Source organism: Brachyistius frenatus, unplaced genomic scaffold (genome assembly GCF_029030835.1).
Source record: "Brachyistius frenatus isolate BFR_SWC_R1_liver_20210118 unplaced genomic scaffold, ASM2903083v1 Contig_162, whole genome shotgun sequence".
NCBI classification, from domain to species: domain Eukaryota; kingdom Metazoa; phylum Chordata; class Actinopteri; family Embiotocidae; genus Brachyistius; species Brachyistius frenatus.
In genome coordinates, this window is record NW_027210761.1 from 60,753 (window position 1) to 83,153 (window position 22,401).

The window sequence follows — 22,401 nt, forward strand, 5'->3', positions numbered from 1 at the left end:
CCCCGAGAAAAAAAAAAAAAAGAAAAAGAGATGGGGAGAGAAAGAGAGAGAGAGAGAGAGAGAGAGAGAGGCTAGGGAGTTAAATAGCAAGAGAAAGGGCAGGCCTGGTGCTAACAGGGGGGCGTGGAGCCGGAGAGAAAGAGACTTGTGCAGAGCAGGATTTTTGCTCACTACCAGCAAAATATTAGCTGAATGCAGGGATGCATCTGATTATCGTGCCGAGCAGCGGCTCTGCTCTTAAAGCTGCCTTCCAAAAAAAAAAAAAAAATTAATTAAAATCACTCAGATGAGGGATTCCTTCATAAAATACAGTATTCCCCAAACACTCCTGTGGGCCGGTAGAGAAAAGGCCACATTCATCACAGCTTTGTAATCCACTCTTTAATTCTCTGAGGGGGGGCAGACCGCCTCCGCCCCCCACTGCAGCACAAAAACACTGTCGCAAAGAGTGAAGTGATACAGAGTCCAAAGAAACAAGAAAGAAAAGGAGAGAGCGGAGAGAGAGAGAGAGAGAGAGAGAGAGAGAGAGAGAGAGGGGCGGGACTGTTAGCTGATGGGAGAGAGAGAAAGAGGCTTATCAGTAATGAGCTGTCTCTTCTCTCGCTCCCCCCCAGGAGCCAAAACTCCAGGCTACATTCAGACAAGGAAGTTGCCTTGTTTTTGTTCACTCCTTTATTTCCTCCTTTGTCTAGAGAAGAGTTTTCGGTCGCAATTTATCCACAGAAGTGAAACTGTGAGTAAAAAAATAAATATTATTAGAAAAAGAAAAAAAAAAAGAGATACAGACGCATAAAAGTGTGCGGCTCCACTTGTGCATTCCCGTCTGCGCCTCCACTGAAACCCAACCCGGCTGAGGAGAGTGTGTGTGTGTGTGTGTGTGTGTGTGTGTGTGTGTGTGTGTCAGAGGGAGACACATGAGAGGAAAAAAAAAAAAGAGGGGCCGTGCACAAAAAAAGAAAATGTAGGAGAGTAAAAGGAGGGAGGGGGGGGAGGGCTTTCTGTTTCTTCAGGGTGCCACACAAAACCACTGAGCAACCACCCACTCAGTCAGAAAGGGGGGGATATCAGCAGACATGGCAACCTGCAGCCCTGCAGCAGAGGCAGGGGAGCTTTAAGCCACTTTTGTTTTTCTCTTCTTATCCACAGTTACAGACTTCTCAGTGCCAGTCCTGGTCATCTTCCTCCTCCTTGTCCTCCTCCTCCTGGTCCTCCTCCTCCTCTGATCTGAAAGTCTGTTTGTTTAAAGCAGCCCGGCTGACCTGCCCTCTTTTTCTATTTCTTCCTCTCTTGCTCACTGCTTTGCCTCCAAAACACATTTCCAACACCCACAAGAAGCAGCTCTCTCTGTCTCAACTGTTGCACAGAGAGACCCGTGGCCTGCATGTCAAATATGCTAAATACTCCGCTCTTTCTCTTTAACTGCCCCCCCATCCCTCCGAACACCCCCCCCACACACACACACACACACACACACCACCACCCCCCTTCCTCTCTTGTCAGTTGCGCTGCAGCTGTCATTGCTGTGTCCAAGGCAAACGTCTTCATAGAAACAAAAGGGGTTTGTCGCTGGTTTGCCACACACACACACACACACACACACACACACACACACACACACACACACACACACACACACACACACACACACACACACACACACACACACACAGAACTCGCAAACTCTCGCGTGACCGACGACTATAACCGACGAACCCCCTCATGCACAGACCACAACAAGAATTTGAACGTTGAACGGAGCGTTCACAGATGTGGGCCAGCTACCAGGAGAGATGTGATGACAGGGCGGTGAGGGCGAGAGAAAAAAATAAAATCTCGGAGCGGAGGCGTAAGAGATGAGGAGGGACTGATAAACAGATTAACTTAATTTGTTAATTTAAATGATGACCTTTAACCTCTCTTCCTCCGCCTCTATTGACAGGCTGTGTATTGAGTCGTTGCCTCCACCCATGACACGCCATGATTTGTTTAAATTTCATTAGCTCCAATCTCTCTCGAAGATTTTCTTTCATTCCTCAGTCGTCTCAGCCCGGTTAAGGCGTCATTCAGACTTCAGGGAAAATTAGATTTGTTTCTCAGATCAGATCTTTAGGACGGTGTTCGCACTGCTATTTGCAAGTGAACAGATCGGATCTGATGTGTCCATACATCACCAATCGATCTAAATGGGTCGCTGTGGTAACGATGTACCTCTTCGTCTTCATTTTGTGGGCGGAGCCTTAGTGCCACCAAATCTCTCAGTCGGTGTGAAGTATTTTCCGGTGCCGAGGATTGTGGGTAAGAACAGCCAGAGTAGCATGCTGGGCTACATACTGCCAAATACGAAGGGATGTTGAAGGAACATCCTGGTACTTTTGGCATACTACATTTAACATTGTGTTTATTGGGACATACTAAATATTTTTCTGGCATACTAAATAGTATGGTAGTATGGATACTGGAACGGTATGTACCTGAATGGAATTGCATTTCAAACCACCTCGACATGTGGTTTGGATCCAGAACGAAAAAGAAATAGCATTTTATGTCTTTTTTTTTCACAAATTCTTTCAAAAATGAATCCAGATACAATCTAGATATAACAAAAGTCGTATTTGAGCTGGCAGTCTGAACACAGCCTGAGACTCACCGCTCCGACGGGTGGATTAAGGGTTTTAATATTCCCGTGGGGGAGGTGGGGGGGGGGTCGAGCTGTGGTGCAAAACTTTACAGCTAACGGCGCCGTGTGGCACTTTGGATCACAGCCTCCACTAAATGGCCTGTTATTCACACACAACGCTGTTGTTTTCTTTTTTAGGCCGAGGTAGAGGCTCACACTGCCATTGTCTGTGTCTGGAGGCTTGAAACCACTTAGTGCAGCTAAGTGACTGAACACAAACACAGGTGGAGGGCAGGAGGTATGTATTATTGACTTTTCTGGGTCGTTTATTTGCTCGTGGGGGAACACCTGTCGACAGGAAAACATACTTCTTTCTTTCATTTCTGCCTCCCGAGCCGGAGCAAATCCATACTCAAAACACTGGCGCTTAATGTCCTTTTCTTCCTCAACATCTTGTTCTTCAATCACCCTCCTCCTCCTCCTCCTCCTCCCCGGTAACCTGGCAGCAGGAAAAAACGTAGCTGCCATCTTTTTTTTTTTTTTTTTTACCAGCACACGCACACACCATATAAGACACACACACACACACACACACACACACACACACACACACACACACACACACACACACACACACACACACACACACACACACACACACACACACACACACACACACACACACTTTCTTTCCAGCTCTCAGGGGGTAGTTTTATATTAACTAGCAGAGCGTTTCACCTGCCTGTGTGTGTGTGTCTCTGAAAGCATTTATTGTTCTCAACCTTCCTCGGGCAGAGACACAAAGAGGATGTGTAACCAGCACGCACGCACGCACGCACACACACACACACACACACACACACACACACACACACACACACACACACACACACACACACACACACACACACACACACACACACACACACACACACATGAAGCAAATCAGCCACAAACTCTGAAGCTCCCATTATGACCATCAGTGGTGTTTGTAGATGATTGACAGGTGTGTTTATTGAAGTTACTGAGCATGATGGTGGAGGTACGTGCTCAGAGGTGTGTGTGTGTGTGTGTGTGTGTGTGTGTGTGTGTGTGTGTGTGTGTGTGTGTGTGTGTGTGTGTGTGAGTCTATGTGCAGGTGGGCAACTACTTGTGCGCCTGTCAATTTAACGGTAAATTAGTCTGCAAGTACACACACACACACACACACATTCTTTTAGGCAAATAAAAACTTCACACTTTGGCCTGCGAAGCTCGCGCTGTGTTTTCGTTCGGCCGGCCGCCAGCAGTGTGTGTTACAGACGGAGTTTAACGTCCATGTGCGATGAATGCAGGAAGGACTTTTCACATTATAAACACTTTGGAGGTCAATTCTCCACGGTGGTTTTACACCATTCGGAGAGTTTTAGTGTGGTAAAAATAGGCTTTTCCTCTCTTTCAGTGACCTCCTCTTTCTCTCTCTCTCTCTCTCTCTCTCTCTCTCTCTCTCTCTCACCCCTCCTCCACCCACCCCACACACACACAAACAAACTACACCTGTGAGGCTTCCTGCTGAGGGGTCAACTCCAGAGGTCATCTCTCTTTTTTTTCTCTTTTACTTTGAGCCTCTTCAACCTCCCACGCACACACACGCACACACCCACGCACACACACACACACACACACACACACACACACACACACACACACACACACACACACACACACACACACACACACACACACACACACACACACACACACACACACACACACACACACACACACACACACACACACACACACACACACACACACACACACACACACACACACACACACACACACACACACACACACACAACTCTCAGAGATCTTGCACCACCTCGTTCAGTCTGTTTGTTCTCAGCCTGGAACCGATTTATTACCTGATGTTGTAAATCAGCAGGTGGATGAACTACCGCATTTCAAGTTAAACAACTGCTCTAAACCTTTTAGTGGACTTTATCTAGGGGAAAAAACATTAATTATATGTAATATTTGTGCCAGAACAGCCTTTGTTATTGGCATATCTTTTATCTTCTACGTCCTCTGTTGTACAGGAACACCACACGTGACTAACATGGATGGTAAAGTAGTTTTTCCTGAAACAACGAATATATTAAAGTAAATATGCTTTTGGTTTTTACTCTAAGTCACAACACCAGTTTGTCTCCGTGTTTCTGTTCTCAAATTTAGTATTAAGAGCCCAAATGATGCTGGATTTTTGGAGCCGACACCGATATTAGAGACTTATAGAGGTAAAAAAAAATGATGATATTGGCGGATATCGTGTGTATAAACGCACATTTTTGCAATGTTCTCTTAATCCATCGTTCCATCCTCTCTTAATGGAAGCAAGATATTTCATTCAAGTGTCGACTGGGAATTTAATAATTATAAAAAAGTATTAGAACAATTTCTAATTTACAGAAATTATTATTTATGGACAGAAATTATATCAGTTACAGCTGATACAAATTTATTTTAGGTTGACTTATAACATCATTTTGTTTAAGGCAAACACTGCATTTATTATTCATGAGTATCCTAAAAGAGAAACATGATATGAAATTCCTTCTGAGTCTTGTTGAGCATATTTTCATGTCAGTGTTTGTCTGGACTGATGTCAGAGTGCTATTTTGAATTTTTCCTGAAGTGAGAGAACCAGAGTGAGAAAAGACCCGAGAGTGAGAGGGCTGAGCTGAGGCATGCCTTTCTAATTCACAACAGCTGAAACAATACAGGACCTGAGAGGAGGGACAAGACATGTCACACTCTCTCTCTCTCTCTCTCTCTCTCTCTCACACACACACACACACACACACACACACACACACACACACACACACACACACACACACACACACACACACACACACACACACACACACACACACACACACACGTATACGTGGACTCTCACCATCCCAGACATATTTAGATTATACAAGCCCAAGAAATAACACTCACTAACTCTCTCGATCAGTTACAGATGCATACTGGAGTGAAAGATGTGTATAGTGTGTGTGTGTGTGTGTGTACGTGCGTGCGTGCGTGCGTGCGTGCGTGCGTGCGTGCGTGCGTGCCAACAGGTTAACTGGCAAGTTTTTCCGGACGAATTGAAGTTATATGATTAGAAAAATTACGTTAGTGTGATCTAATCAGCCCTTTAGAGGCCGAACAGAATACGTGCCACAAACGCACACACACACACACACACACACACACGCACACACGCACACACGCACACACGCACACACACACACACACACACACACACACACACGCACACACACTAACAGACAGAGAGACAGAAAGTAGTCCAGGAAAATTGAGAGAGCCAGTAAACAGCGCTGCCGTCCAGATGACGTCGGACTTGGATTACGCCGGGGAGTCATGGGAGGGTTACTGGGCTCTGACACACTGAACTCTTCCGACTGCACACAACCTTCATGTTTGAATCAGACGAGCCGAACGAGCGCTAACAGACGAAAAACAGGTTAAGTCGTACCTCAAAGTCCTGCTGACGCACATTAGATACAAGAGAAACTCGAATCCATCAGCTGAAGTCGGTCTTTCAGCTTCATCTGTTTTCTAGTCGTCAGTTTCACCGTGTGGTTTAGAGCATTTTCATAACCTTGGATACAGTTTTTGTAGAACGCAGATTTTGTTTGAGTCATAAAACCACAGTAGTTAAAATATTGGAGGGTTTTATGTATGAAATAGTGAACAAGAGTTAAAACACGTTTAATTTTTTTGATTAGATGTCAAATGTAAAAAGCAGTTTTACCTCGAACATTTAGATGATGCTTATGATTTGAGCTGTAAAAATTTAATAATTACAAGTGAAAGAGCAGCATTTAGGAAATTATACGCTAAAAATGTCTTTATGAAGTTGCTAATTACTAACACATGAGCTATGAATGTGTGAGCAGTGTTATAGGTGAAAATAGGACATGGTCCAGCGTCACAGCAGGAAGCAAAGACGAGCAGGGGGCTGCTGGCCCAGTTTGGCTCGACTTCTACACCCATCATTAAATAGCTGCTGACACAGTCGGTGCGGGGAAGGACGGTGAGTCACGGGCTCCTCTGAAGGGACCGAGGATGATGAGGAGGAGAGGAGAGGCGAGGAGGAGGCGAAGGTGTGAGGGAGAAAAAGATGGAGAAGCGGGTGAAGACAGGGGGAGGCGTGCGGCCGTGATTTAGGACCGGGGATTTTCACAAACATGTGAGGACAAAAAGACACACGCACACGCAGAGCCTCCTGTAACTGCTGTCAGCCACACTAACCAGCCCTTCGCAGGAATGTCCATCTGCAACGACGGCTTTAGAGCTGACTAACGCCCCTCTGCGAAAACAGCAGTGTGTGTGTGTGTGTGTGTGTGTGTGTGTGCGTGCGTGCGTGTGTTTGTGTGCTCTCATCCCACCCGGAGACTGTGTCAGCTGCTGAGGGACGGCGGGAGCATGCAGAGGGGATGTTGAGGCCACACCCTGATGAGCGTGTGTGTGTGTGTGTGTGTACTTGTGTTTGAGGGTGGGACGACGAGACAGCTGAGATTCCGGTTGCAACCCGAAAAAGACTGGAATTGGAAGCATCCTCTGATGCAGCACACAGACACACACACACACACACACACACACCTCTCATCGGCCCACCGAGCAACCCTAAATACAAACACAGATTCCACAGTAGCACATATGTGCAGACGGGACGGCCAAGTATAAACATGTACACGATAAATAGCAAAACTCAGAGACAGACGGGCAGCGACACAGCTGGCTCATTTCTTGGGATGTCCGTGATGTGTTTTCAGGTAAAGTCACAGACTGTATGTAAAAGTGGACGTAGCTTCCAGGTCTGAAAATTGAGGCAGATGTGGAAGTGCCGTAAGATGCAATACCACCGAGTGCCACTAGAGGTCGGCTCCAAAAATAAGCCTCCATAGACGCCCGTTCAACTTCTCTCGTGGCATTCGAAGTCAATACATTTTGTTCCACAAGTTGTTTTGGTGTTGTTCGCTAAAGTCGCTTTTTCTTATTAGTTTTTCGGACGGTAAACCCTGAATCATCCCATCGTTAGAAAATAAGCTTCAAAAAGCTGTGTCATTGGGGGAGTGTCTGTTTGATTGACAGGCCTGTGGTGCAGTCAGGTTACAGCTATCGGTGGGCGGGACGTGGTATCTGAGCTCGAGGTTTCATTACGGCCGTTCACGAACAAATTCGTAACATTGGTTGGTTTAGTTTGTTATAAAACTAACGTTTTAAAAATCTCCAATAAGATGTTAAACTTTAGCAGGTAACTGCTGTTTTACGTTAGCTTTTGTCATCCGCTCTGCCCAACAACAATCTCTGTAGATTTACTTTCTTTGTGAAATATGAGCATGTAAATAAATAAGAAATACGACATCCTTGTTTCTATTTAACAGAAGGAGCCACAATTTTTAATCTTGCCCAGACCTTTGCTGAAGTTAAAAGGTCAAAACATTTATTTAAATCAGAGAGTTTCTGTCAAAAAATAACCGATTAACAATATTTCAAATCTGACATTTGCCTTTAGCTTCTGAAAGTTTCCCTCGGTGCGTCAGTCACACTCGGCTGGTTGGCAAAAGAAACACGAAGCTTTTGAGGCCCGAACTGTTTTTGCATATATTGCGACAGATGAGGGGAACGCTAATAAAGACACAAAGAGCAGAAGACGACGACGACGACGACGACGACCGTCTCTCCACCTCATTGACCCGCTAAATCTCTGAGATCACTGTTGGGAAATTCGAACAATAATCTGACAACACCACCACCCACTCCCATGACCCCTCATCCCCCTGGCCGTCCTCCACACACACACACACACACACACACACACACACACACACACACACACACACACACACACACACACACACACACACACACACACACACACACACACACACACACACACACACACACACACACACACACACACACTGAGCCCCCTCGTCTTGTCTTTTTAAGCATCGGCATGACATCATCCCTCTGGATTGGAAACGGGGTCTGGTGGGGGAGGGGAAGAAGGGGTGGGGGGAACGGGGAGGAGAGGGGTGGCCCGGTGTGGTTCGGAGCCAGACAGACATGTTTAGGTTTGAAATGAGGCGAGCTGGATGAGTTACAGAGAACGAGGGAGAGGACAGAGACAAAGAGAGGACAGGAGCTTCAAAGACTGGACGCAAGAGGTTTTTTAAAACATTTTTTTATTAATCCCTCTCTAGGTTAATAGAAGGAATAAATAAATAATAAACTCTTACAAAACAGAGAAAAGATTTTAAATAAAGAGTCACAAAAGGTTCGTTGAGAAGACAGAAGCAGTGTGTGGAACAACACCCCGCCCCTCCTTTATTTCCTTATCTGTCTGCATCCAAGTCGTCCTCGTGAGTCCGCTCTGCTCTTTCACTCTTATTTTCTGTCTTTTTCTCTCTTCTTGACAATCTCTCTCTCCCCCCTCCGCCCCCCCATTGCTCTACTATAAATACCCCTCTGCCCACAGATAGAGTGACAGACCATTTCTCCATGCTCTACATACCCCGCAGACAGTAGCTATTATACCATTTGTGCCCGTCAGCTCGTAGTTCACAGCTTTAATGAAGGACAATCTCAACCCGTGAACATAATATGAATACGCCTACATTTGGGCTTATTTCATCAGGGCTTAGCGAGTCTGTTTATTGATTTATGAAGACTGCGTGTACATACAGCAAAACAGTAGAAATAACACAAACCCCAACGCGATCGTGTAATGACTAAATCAAATGAGACAACACGCACACAGAATGGGAGAAAGCCTCTTTGTGTGTCACGTGGAAGTTGTAATGCTGTAATTTAACACGGGGCTCAACAGAGTACACCACCTATCTGTGAGCTAACGCGTCTGCAGCCGAACCGGCGGAGACTAAACGCCCTCGCCGGGCAAAAGCTTTAAACTCTGTGCTGCTGTTATGCGTTGGTCCCTATTAACCCTCCCATACCAGGTTTTCCCGATTGTGCACGCCCAGCAAGGACATTCAGTCTCTCCCAAACATATGGTGCGTTCATGAGCAACTGGGAAATGTGAACATTTCGAACTCTGAGTGAGAAAGCACACCTGAACAGCTTTTGTGGTGAAAGGAAGAAATGTACTGGCTCCAAAAACACGATGAAATAGCCAGACTCGTACCGGACATACGTCCCTTATACAAATAGTGCCCTTACATGTCAGGACTCGTACTTGTGCAGTGCAAGAATTTACTGTTGCACACTGACCAGAAATAACCTCAGCAGGTGAACGCATCACCCGCCACAATATCTGAAGCATTAATTATTTTCAGTAATCAACGTGTCTCTGTGCCCTCTGTTTAACACGCTCAGTAAACACACTGATTCTTCTGTCCAGCAGCAGCAGGGAAAAATAAACACTTTGTCTGGTGTTCAGAAACAGCTGCAGCTTCCTCAGACGCCTTCATTTGAAAATTCTCTATGTCGGTGGCCCCGCCCACTTCCTCCACGGAGCCAAGATGGCGACCGTTTAGGGTGAAAAGCGTCCAGACTGTCACACTTCTTTTTTTTGGAGAATTTTTAGTGCATCATCCCGGTACTTGTAGTGAACTGCAATGCTTCTGTACTCGACAGTGTGAACGCATTTACGCACTCAAAATAGTGAATGTTAGTACACAAGTATACGCCATCTGGAACACAGTGATCCCTAGATGTGATAAATGTTACAGTGCATTGAAACTTGTAAAAATCTGTTGTTCAAATAGTGCAGACCTCCTGAGGAGTCATTAGGTGCATTTTGTTAGATGTAAATCTGCTCGCCAGCCTGAGTCATTTAACAACAAAGTGTATGCAACAGCTTCACAGTCCGTCTGATCCGGCTCCGTTTCTCAAGTGCAGCCTTTTCATCTTTTCACAGCTCTCTCTGAATCGCTCCTCTCATCCTGCTCCTCTTTCAGCAGCTCTTTATCTCCTCTATCCGCCACACATTCCCCAGGTTTCGCCCTCATTAGGAGCCCAGCGAGGAGGGAGAGAAAGACGAAGCACCAGAAACACACGGAGGAAAGGAAGAAACGAGCACAGAGAGTTTAGTAGGCCGGGCGAGAGACGGCGCAATAAATATCCAAATTAAAGCAGAAAAGGAGGAAGAAAAATAAAAAGAGTAAGACTGAAAAAGTAAGAATGAAGATGAAGATGAAGAGCAAAAAATGTCTCAAGGAGTGGCAAAAAAAAAAAAAAAAAAAAAAAGTTATTTGATCCACCCACACATGGAAACAACACGTGGAGCCGATCGCTCTCTCGGGAGACGAGCAGGACTCCCACTAAATGTTACAAATGCATGAAAATGATTAGCGCTCGTATCACATGAGTCATCGATCATTTTGAAAAAAGAAAAAAAAAAGAGCTCGACCTTCTCGGAGCACGGCGCCGGCTGCAGATGGCAGAAAGCAGCCGAGTGTTGCGGCCGTGCTTCTCCGGAGCATCACGCATATTCGTCTGAAGTGGACAGGATGTTACATCATGGCTAGAAAATGGGCTCTTTAATGGTAGTAGTCGGACTGAAAGGCTGGTCTGGGAAACACAATGGAGGTGCCAGCAAAGCACTTTCCCCGAGGCGCTTTTCTATGGTAACATAAAGGGGAGTTTTTCCTCTTTAAGAGCAGGAACAAGCTGCAGTCGCTCAGGTTTTAAAACTAAAGCACAACAACAAGTAAAGAAGCATGTGCAGGTTTGATCTCATCTATGTTGGTGACTCAGAATCAGGCAACTATAAACATACTAAACGCAACAAGGAAAAGTTACACTTAATTCTATGCGCATAATTTGCACACGTAGAATCGATTTAATGTATTTGAACTTGTTTTAATAGCTCTCCTCACATCTTTGGCATGTCGGTTCAGGGACTGTATCTATGATTTTATGTAATGACTGTTATTTATATTTTATTAGATTATAGATTTCAGAGAAACTCTCTCTCATTCTGCCTTCCAGAGATGTTTCGTAAACAGACAATAAACTAGATTTTAATTTGATTTCAAGTCAAAGATTTGGACCCACTGGTGCATTTTTCTCCACAAACTGCCCCGCAAAGACGAGACATTTCTTCCTCTGGTGTTTATTAACTCGTTTTTAACAAGTAGTTGGTTATTAATTCTTGTTGTGTTGCAAAAACGGACACAAATTTGCAGATATTAACTCTTAACACACTTATACATAATGAGTGGAGATGTAGATTTATAGTACGTGAATAGAAATGTGTCATATAAGGCCACAACTATTGATTATTTACGCTACCAATTACACTGTGATTTTTATTATTTGTAAAATGACTAAAAGTAGTGGCAGATTTCCAACTTTAATTCCAAAAGCAAATCGTGACTTTGTCAGAAGCTTGTTCCGTTTCCCAAATTTCCTCAATTCAGACATTTTAATTGACAGTGTTTGACATGTTGCATTTGTCTAATTGTTAACACAAAAATCTGCGCATTTCGAATGCAGGATTATTAATATTTCATCATATCTTGCTCTGATTCGAGTAATTCGAGCACATTTTGATAGAGCAAATAATTTCTCCCGCGAGTCCAGCTGTGTTTTTGTGTGTTGCTTTGTCGTCTCTCAGTATCTAATGCACTTTCTGTGTAGTGCGAGCTGCATTCATACAGTTTAAATGGACTTTGCCAAATCCCAGACGACCGCCGAGTCGACCCTCTGACCGTGTCCTCAAACGTCATCTTGGACTTTACAATAATGGCCGCAAGCTGGAGGTATAAGCAGCAACAACGACAACAACAAAAGAAGCAGTACAGCCGTGCCTCGAGTTTTTATAAAGCTTGTGTGAACCACAGGACACGGAAAGGAAGGGGGGAAAAAAAAAACCATGCAATTTGCTCTGGTATCAGATTTAGACCTTTCTCCATCACCATAGTGACGAGGCTACCAGGGGGTGGTGCCTGGACATCATGAAGAGGGGGAGGGGGAGGGAAGGTGTGCATTAGAGAAAGTAAGAGAGCGAGAGGATGGAGTGAGAGTGTGTCCATGTGTGTGTTGGAAATGTTGAGAGAAACCGGGAGAGCTTTGGAACTATCTCATCTAACGAAGAGAAGCTGCGTGATTCAGCAGCGCGTCCAGCTTTCAAAGAGATGTGTGACTCAACTAATCACCATCCCCGACTGCTGCGGCACAACGGGAGTTTCTCCCCCCCCGCCGCCGCCCTCACACACAATTACCTCATGGTCTCTGGAGGTATGAGCAACAGGAAAAGGACAAATACAGGCCTCCTCAGAGGCTCCACTAATATTGAATGACACTATTCATGACTTATGACACACACACGCACGTGTACACACACACACACACACACACACACACACACACACACACACACACACACACACACACACACACACACACACACACACACACACACACACACACACACAACCAGCTGTGCTCGAAAGCAAAGCTCACATTGTTTATCCGTGTAAATTCATTTCAGTGGCATGATGGGAAAAAGAAGAGACGGTGAACAGAAACACCTTTTTACTCCGAGTTATTTCAAATTCTCTCGCGCCGTTGCTCACGTAATCAAACAGATATCATAACTGCCTAATAATCCAATAAACAACATGTGTGTACTCATACACACGTATACTGTAGTACCAGTAACCATGACGATGAAAACCAACAACCAAACTGAACTAGAACAAACCAAACCAGACAAATGAGATTTGCAAAACAGATACACACACTGATATGAATCTTCATCACGTCAGTGGCTGAAAAACTCCTGCTCGCTCGCTCGCTCTCTCTCTCTCTCTCTCTCTCTCTCTCTCTCTCTCTCTCTCACACACACACACACACACACACACTGCTTCACACTCATACACAGTATATACAGTACACACGCCCGCGTTAATAACCAGCGAGTCCTACCTTGAACTCCTGCAGCTGCTGCTTGATCATCTCCACCTCCGAGCCCACCATCCCCTGAGCGTTCAGCCCCTCCTCCGCTCTTCCCAGCAGGCCTTGCAGCTCGGCCACCAGCTTGTAGAAATCTCGAACCCTGTCTGCGGCGTCCTCGATCTGGTCCAGCCTGGCCTGGCCGCGCTCGCTCAGCTGGAGAGAAGAAACCCAATTTAACATTTACGTCGCCGAGATAAAACGAGTCAATAGCTGCACTAAACACAGGCACCACTACGTCACGACAGCCGTCTGTCTTCTGACTCACCTTGCCGGCCTGGCGGCTCAGAGCCTCCGTCTCCCTCCTGAGGGCCAGGAGGTCGGGCGAGGAGCCCTCCCGCCGCAGCATGGTGGTGCACTCCGTCCCGTGTCCCTCCAGCTCGGTCCGGAGGTTGGCCAGGCGGGAGAGGAAGCCCTTCAGGGCGTCGGCCTGAGAGGCCAGGGAGTCTGCGTCGCGTCCGACGGGACTCAGGGAGTCCAGTTCATCATCGAGGTCAGCGAGACGCGAGAAGACGTCCCGCACGTGACCCTGGACCTCGCCGACGCCCTGCAGCCGGGTCTCCAGGGAGCAGCAGCAATGCTCGATCTGATGGAGGAGGACGGGGTCTGTTCAGTATTTCACCATAAAGTGCATCGCAAATCAAAAATACTAAATCAAAGGTCTCCCTTCCAACTGGAAGATTGTCTCCTGGCATGAAACACCTTCTGTTCAAAAAAGAGGGAGACAAAATAACCTAGAAATCATCCAGAAATTTAACTCATAAAACTCATAGGAACTTCACTCAGACTTTTGTTGCCTGTCCACCATCCATCAGCACCACACACACACACACACACACACACACACACACACACACACACACACACACACACACACACACACACACACACACATGGACACACAGATGCATGAATCAAACATACACACTTTCAGACAACTCCAAACCTCCTTGTACTTTACTAACTCCACTCACTTGTTTTGTTTGAATGTTGCTAAACTTCACATTGTCATTGTAACTATATAGGTCTATGTACATGCTTGTGTGTGTGTGTGTGTGTGTGTGTGTGTGTGTGTGTGTGTGTGTGTGTGTGTTTGCACGTAGGTTTAGCCTTTTATGTACATATACACTTTTGTGTATGAGTGTATGTGTGTGTTATCTTTGCTCTGTATTCATGTCACCGCTGTCCTCACTGTTTTTATTTGGGGGGGAAAAAAGAGATTTTTTTTTTGGTTTGGTTTTTGAGGAAGCAAACTGTTTTTGTTCTTTTTGAAAATATGTTTGAAGGGAAGTCAAAACTCGCTGCAAAAAGACAAACAAACCCATAAATTTACAATAAACAAAGACAAAGCGATTACATTATCATACAGGAACAGAAATGAATCAGATGAAGAGGAGCTTGTGTGTTCATATTTTCCGTCGGAACCGAGAAGCAATCTGGAAAATGATGCAACACAACGGCAAGTAAAAATAGATGTTGTGTGTGTAGGTGCAGGAAAAGACAGTAGGAGCATTATCTAAGGCTGATCTGCATCCTCTCCTCCAGCACACATCTCCTTTCTCTGCAGCAGTGACATCAGATCCATATTTAAAACAAAATTTAAAAAAAAGATAAATAAAACATCTCGGCGAATAATAGGATGGACCGATGGAGAACTTCTGTGATATCTGCGGCCTTAAATGGAATATTTGGAAGCAGAAATAGATGCAACGCGGCGGCGGCTGAATTCTTGACGCCCCGGTTTACATTTCAAACTTTGATAAAGTGTTTAACGTCCACGCTGACCATATATGACTACTGTAACTGTAATAGCTAAACTCCTCTGACAGCTGAAGCTGTTTCTGCTCTCTGTCAGCTCGCTGACACTCGTCCGCTCGCCGCGCACACACACACACACACACACACACACACACACACACACACACACACACACACACACACACACACACACACACTAGATCTGACACCCTCTTACACAGTGAGCCTCGGTATAAATAGTTTCCCCCCCCGTTGTACAACATCTCTCCACTCCAGACAGCATAAATCGTTGAGGTTACATTAATTCATAACTGTTGTGGCTCCTCTCATCACTCTCCTCTCCAAGCAAGCCAGCTTGTTCCCAGGTGGCAGATTCAGATTTAATATGTGGGTCAAATACATTTTGGACATTCAGTGGCTTTCATTGGTGTTTTCTGACCAGGTTTGGAAGCAGGAAGTGACCCCTCAAAAAAAAAAAAAAAAAAAAAATCAGCAATGAAAGAGAGTAAATTGTTGAGTGCTAAACTTAGCATGGACACGCGTATCCTCGTTGCAGACGTAATTGTTTGGTATTATTATTTAAAAACGTGGAGCATGTTAAACAGATTCTCACAACAATACTAATGAATGTTAAAAAAAAATGCCACGAAAGTTCCGTTAAATTGTGTCAAATATGTGAAAGAAAAGAGGGGAAAGGTCAAACAATATAAGGTGCTGCATAGATTTGATCACACAAGTAATGTGTTGGAAATGTAAAACTGAAAGAGGAACTTTCCTGCACTGTAAATGGAGATGGAGTCTGGTCAAACCACTTCGGATCAAAGCATTTGAAATTTTAAACGGTTCTTTAATTGTGTAACTTGTTTAATTGCGTTTACTGGGGGGCCGGTCAGAAATACCAAACATATCCAAGTGTGCATTTTCTGTTATTGTTGTGAGTTTAATAACCGTCAGACTCTGGGCTCACATTAGAACTGGAGATTGGTTCAAGTGCTCATAACTTGACTGTGACCCTGTAGTATAATGTAATTTATGGAGATATTTGTGTGACATGTTTTATCCTTGTTTTTATTGATTTTTTTCTGTAGTTTCCCTTTGGACTTACTAATTTAATTTATGCATTTATTTATTTCTCTAATGTACTGTGGTCTACCTCCATAATATCAAAAATGTTCATGTTAATAATATATGTATGACTTGTACCTTTTAAGCCTTTCAAAAACTAATACAACTTTTAATCTCCTCCCCCCCAAAACAACATTCAATTCCACTCATAAAGTAAATGTCCACCTCCCTCCTCACCTTGTCAGTGACGTCATCGTACTGCTTCTCTGTATCTTTGGCCTGGTCCTGAAGCCTCTGTGCTCCCTCAGTGCTGCCTCCTGGTGTCTGGGGTGCGTCCTGCACCAGCCCCCGGGCCAGGTCTCTGAAGTAGACCACCTGAGGCTGCAGGGACCTCAGACTCTCCTGCTGACTCCTCAGCCTCTCCAGGCTTTTAGCGCTGCACGCCTGAACGGGAGAATGAGTGCGTATTATTCACCGTCGATGCTGTCACTGCCCTTTGTTGAGGAATTCAATGAAGATCTCAGGAACATACGAGTCCCTGTTCTGTACCTGAGGTCCGAGAGCCTCCTGAACTTCAATCTGGTGCTTGGCGGCCTCCAGCCTCCTCTCCACAGCCTGTCTGCCCTCCTCAAACTCCTTCAGGCGGCCGGCCAGCTCCTCCAGCTGGGAGGTGCGGTTATGGAGTCTCTCTCCGAGTCCGTCCACCCTGCGGTTCAGCTGGGCCTTCTCATCCCGTACCTACCAAAGGTCAGTTACATCTGTTTGTTTTCTTCATTTATTTATCTCATAACTCAAACAAAAACGTATTATTAAGGATAAAACACATGAAATTAGATTCAAAACCACCATAAACCTCCAAGCACAATATTTTAGCACTACAGCTTCGTCTTCGTTCGTACCTCTTCCTCCCCGAGGCAGCACTGCTCCAGCAGCTGGTCAGCTGCAGTGTTAAAAGCCTCCAGCAGCGGTTGTCGTCTCTCCAGGTCCAGTGACAGACCTCGGGCCTTCTGCAAGGCTTCGTCCAGGGCGGACGACTCCAGGGATGGAAGGATCTCTCCATCTTTGTCTTCACACTCCGCTAACCACGGTACCAGCTCGGCCTTGTGCTGCTGGTAGGTTTCTGCTTTGCTCAGGGTGGTCTTCAGTTTGGCCTCGCGGTCTGAGATCCTGTGGTTCAGTCCCTCCCAGTCCTGTCGCAGGGAGGCCAGACGGGACTGCAGGGCGGACCGTTCGTCTCCGCCCGCCGGCAGAGTGGCGAGAAGCGACACTCCCTCGGCCTGGAGCAGCTCGTAGGATCCTCGCTGGCTGGCGATCCCGCGCTGGAGCTCATCGGTCTGCGCCAGCAGGGAGCGGATGGCCTCGGGCCGGCAGGGCAGGGAGACGCCGGGTGCGTCTCTGGGATCGCCCTGCCGGTCCAGCCAGGAGCGCAACTCCTCGAACATCTGCTGGAACTGCTGGGTGGACGACAGGGCAGCCTGGAGCTGAGACAGGCCGTCAGCTGAAGGAAAGAACAGCAGAGACCGAGGGATTCAAAACAAACACCGAAAACACTTTCAACCCCAAAAAAGGAGGAACTGTAGGAGGCTTTGCTGTATTCATTTCAGTGGATTTGTTAGCAGTATTTTCTTTCAATCAAAACATTATCCGCCTTCCAGCTTTGGAGGGATTAAGTTGAAAGAGGAGATCGCTGAACAACTTCAAAAGAAATTAAAAACAAATTCATTAAAATTCTGCAGAGAAAACAAACGAAAATCAAACAAAAAACAAACGTACCAAAATAACCAGAAAGACTCAACAAAATGTTTATCAATCGATCATTTAAAGGGCAGTTTAAAATTTTGTGGCAAAACTGGTGATAACCAAACGGCATCCAGCAGCGACGTCACCCGTCGGTTTGTGAACGGTTGTTATGAAATTTCGTGTTCGGATTTTAGCCGTCAACATCTTGCTAGTTTAAAGTGGTTTGGAGCAGGAAGTGACCATATTTGGACGAGCTGGGGGAGGTGCTGGGGAGGAGTGAATCGATCTGATTGGAAACCCAACGATACTACGACCCGCCCACAGCTGTAACCTGAACAGTTTTTTTTTAAGCTTATTGTTTAATTAATGAGGGGATTATTTTCAGATGGACCTCCAGAAAACTAATAAGAAGGAGCGACTTTAGCTAACAACAATTTTGTTGACTTTCATGAGAGAAGTTGAATGGGAGGCTTTTTGGAGCCCTCGGTGGTACTGCAGCTTAAGGCACATTGGCCTCGTTTTTCAGACCCTTTTATATCCAGTCTTTAGTAATACCGTATATTCTCAGAAATGTTTCGATTCCCTTAAAAGCACAGTCGCATGAACTCCACAAACCTGCGCGCTCCTCCAGGCTCCTGAGCGGCCCGCTGACACTCTCCAGCCGTTTGCTCAGCTCCTCCTTCAGGTAGGGCTCAGCCACGATGGCGCTCAGCTCCTGGCAGAGCCTCGCGGCCTCGGTCAGCTCCGTCCGCCTTCGCTCCAGCTCCGAGCGGATCTCTCCGGTTTCTTGCAGGCGGCGCTTCAGAGCCTCGGGCTGCGCGCTCAGAGAGGCCTGAGCATCTAACCTCTCGCTCAGAGCCGAGACGCTGGCGGAGAGCTCTCTGAGCAGAGCCTGGCGAGGAGAGGGGGAACATTAGAGTATTTGTGATATTATATCTATTTAAATTCAGGTTAAACATCGTTCTATTGAATCGTACCTGGTAGCGTTCGCTGGTTCCTTGAGCCTGATCGATGTGGTTCGACCTCTGAGTCAGTCGGCTTGTGAGGTCCTCCCACTGCCGCGAGATGGAGCCCAGTTCGGTCTGCACCTCCTCCAGGTCCTCGGGGTCCTGAGCAGAGTCGCCAGTCTGGGAGAGGATGCCGTCGGCGGACTGGGTCAGCTGGTCAAACTGCGGCCGCCGGGTCTCAAACTCGCGCAGCATGAACTGAGAAATCAGAAGACATCAAAACAAAGTCAGGACCCAAAGTGTTTGTGTGTTTTTCATGCGTGTTGGCCTTTTAAGTATCGATCGCCACGCGCACCTGCACTTGTTGCTTCTGCGTGTTGAGCATGTTGGGGTCGATGCTCAGGGGTCCCAGCACGCTCATCATCAGCTCCTTCTCCCTCAGCCACGGGCCCAGCTGATTGGCCGCCGAGGCGAAGCTGCCCAGCCTGTCGGCGCACGTCTCCAGCTCGGTCTGCCTCTGGGCTGCAGTCTGATTGGCCGTTTGCCAGCGGGACTCTGGGGAGATAATAACGGAGGCAGGTGTGAGAAGATGACACAATAAACCGTGCGTGTGCATTCCTCGTGGAAAAGTTCAAAACAGGAAAAGGTTGTTGTGTGTTTCCTGTGAGGTTTCTATATAAATCTGTAATTCTTATTACGTTAGAAATTTAAATCAGTAGTGGAGATGAGAGAAATCTTCAGGAACTGATATTTCCTCTCCTCCTCCTTTCTTTACCGTCTCGCTCTCCTTTTCTGACTCATATTCTGGGCATCCTGCAGTGTGTGTGTGTGTGTGTGTGTGTGTGTGTGTGTGTGTGTGTGTGTGTGTGTGTGTGTGTGTGTGTGTGTGTGTGTGTGTGTGTGTGTGTGTGTGTGTGTGTGTGTGTGTGCTCTCCATCCACGCAGCTTTGAGTAAAGACATTATAAAACACGGAACATAAAGGCCCCCTTCTTGGATTTCACCTTCCATATTTCTGTCTCGGTTAGATCATAGGAGGCCCTGGTAAAAATCTCAAACGAACAAATAGCTCTGACAGGAACACTTCCCACTCTCTCTCCCCGGAGTGTATCGATCTCACTTCCTCGCCATCTCTGAGAAAATTATTACAAACTCTGAAGCTCAGTGCCACTTTCTTTTGAGCCGTTTCCAACACAGTAAAGAAGTCCTGTCTTTTTTCCTTTCTCTTTCCAGTTTTAAGTCCCTTTAAAGACATTTTGAAAGCAGATGTTTCCCAGAACTGTCTACCGCTGCAGCACTTTATCCTTCAGTGTCTCAAAAATGATTGAAACAGACAAAAAGGAACATTAACTGTCAGGAATCACATTTCTCTAAATGGATGGCTCCTGGTTTAAGTCCCTTTGGCGACGTTCCTTCCTTGTATTACCAGCTTAGATCTCCTTTATATGAATCCTCCACACGATCGTCTCAGGCTCTCACATCATCAGAACGACGCTCCGCCACTTTTATTCTCCAAGTGAGGAGATAAAAGTTTTCAGTTTTCTCGATCCGGTTGAAATTCATTTCCATATTTTATGAATTTGAAGATCGTTGAAGAGAGCCAATAAAAACAAATGGAACAGCCAGATTTGTCATAATTTCAATTAAGATGATATTTTGTTACTATTTGCTCTGTCAGTTACTGCATTACGCCTTCATACTAACTCAACACTTGCTGTATAATTTACAGCGTTTTATAAGAAAGAAAACCTTCATAAAAAGGCTTTTATTGTGAAACATTTGCAGGAACGATCACTCTTTAGATGAATAATCCAGAACAATCTCCGGTAACTTCAGGACGTCGTAAATGAAGGGAGTTTTGATATTTCTCTCGAAGTCACGCTGCGTTTTCCTCCGATGTGTATCGACTTAATAAAGCCTGGACTTTGTTGTCCTCCATTTGAAACTCTTTCCTCTGCTGTTTTCAAAGGCTTCGTTCGTAGCAGCAGTTTACCGTTAACTTTCTGTTTACACGGCGTTTTAAACACGGCGGTTGCCCGTGTTCCTGTGTTCGACCAATCACTGACCACTTACGTCACCGCAGTTCCTATTCTAGCGAGGAAAATACCTGCCCACTGCTAGGAGCTAAAAAAAAAAAAAAAGTACCAAAAAGCAGAGGCTTGGGAACTTAAAAGGTTTTAAGTTCTCCCTGAGCGGACACAAAAAAAAAGGGAACTCCCTTCCCACCGTTTTAAGAACAGTGAAATAGTTCCTGCGGTCCGACAACACCTAATATACTTTCTTAAATGATCACCTTACACCAGTTTCCCAAGTCCTGTAACGTTACTGATCCTCCCGTTCACCTTCAGTGTTTTATCTCACGGAGCTGTTATCTCCTGTCTTCATTGTTTGTCACATGTGATCTGCAGCACATACCGATCTCCTGCAGCTGCTCTCTCCAGGTGTCCGCTTCAGGAGAGTCGGGGTTGTCGGCGATCAGTTTCTTCAGCGTGCCCTTCAGCTCCTCCACCTTCCCCGAGTGCTCAGACAGCTCGGACAGCAGCGCCTGAGGAAGACGTGACGTATTTACTTCCTGAAAATAGCAACTTTAAATAATGTCTAGATAACGCTTTATTACTTTCTTTATCACTGTTAATTACTATTATCAGTATTATTATCACTAGTCTCTGCCCTCCCCCCTGTTTCCTCTGTGATAACTAAGAAAGCCAATGTTGTTTTACCACTAATATTATCAAGTTGATGTATTCTGATTTATGTACCCATTTGTCAATATTCTTTTGTTTTTCTATTTCTCCCCTTTCTTTCAGTGATCACTGCTCAGTCTTGTTTGTCTGTTTACTTCTTTGTATTGTACTCTCTCGCTGCATTGACACGTGTCATGTCAGGTCCCGTCTAGCTTATAGTCTCATGTGTCGTGTCTTTCTTCACGAGATAAAATAAATTAACAAAACGAAAAATGAATAATGTAACAAAAGACCTTTAAAGGTTTCGTCAGACCCGGACCGTTACCTTGTTCTCCTGGGCCTGAGCGCGCACCACCTCCGGTTTGGAGGGGGAGGCGGTCTGCCCCTGTTTCAGGCTCTGCTCTCTGTCCGTCAGCCAGCTCTTGAGCTCGTCGGTGCCCTGCCGGGCCGTCTGCCTGAGCTCCAGCGACGCCTGCTGCCGGCCGAGACGCTCCTTCAGCTCCCCGCCCAGAGCGTCATATCGACTGTTCACGTCCGACACGGCTACCTGGAGCTCCGTCAGGTCTGAGGGCGAAAAAAAAACAACCAACAAACTGCTTAGCATAT

The 22,401-nt window shown here is 45.9% G+C and overlaps 1 protein-coding gene across 26 annotated transcripts in view; it reads right to left on the reverse strand.

Moving 5' to 3' along the window:
* macf1a (microtubule actin crosslinking factor 1a) overlaps positions 1 to 22,401 on the reverse strand; it is a 230,337-nt gene that overhangs the window by 47,709 nt on the left and 160,227 nt on the right. For all 26 annotated transcript variants that reach the window (XM_069716788.1, XM_069716784.1, XM_069716785.1 and 23 more), the window contains 10 exons: positions 22,121 to 22,359; positions 21,527 to 21,656; positions 19,469 to 19,668; positions 19,144 to 19,371; positions 18,782 to 19,058; positions 17,326 to 17,924; positions 16,976 to 17,164; positions 16,664 to 16,870; positions 13,872 to 14,189; positions 13,577 to 13,759 (listed from right to left, as the gene is read on the reverse strand). In XM_069716788.1, coding sequence (XP_069572889.1) covers positions 13,577 to 13,759; positions 13,872 to 14,189; positions 16,664 to 16,870; positions 16,976 to 17,164; positions 17,326 to 17,924; positions 18,782 to 19,058; positions 19,144 to 19,371; positions 19,469 to 19,668; positions 21,527 to 21,656; positions 22,121 to 22,359 — 2,570 coding nt within the window. The remainder of the gene's footprint in view (positions 1 to 13,576; positions 13,760 to 13,871; positions 14,190 to 16,663; positions 16,871 to 16,975; positions 17,165 to 17,325; positions 17,925 to 18,781; positions 19,059 to 19,143; positions 19,372 to 19,468; positions 19,669 to 21,526; positions 21,657 to 22,120; positions 22,360 to 22,401) is intronic.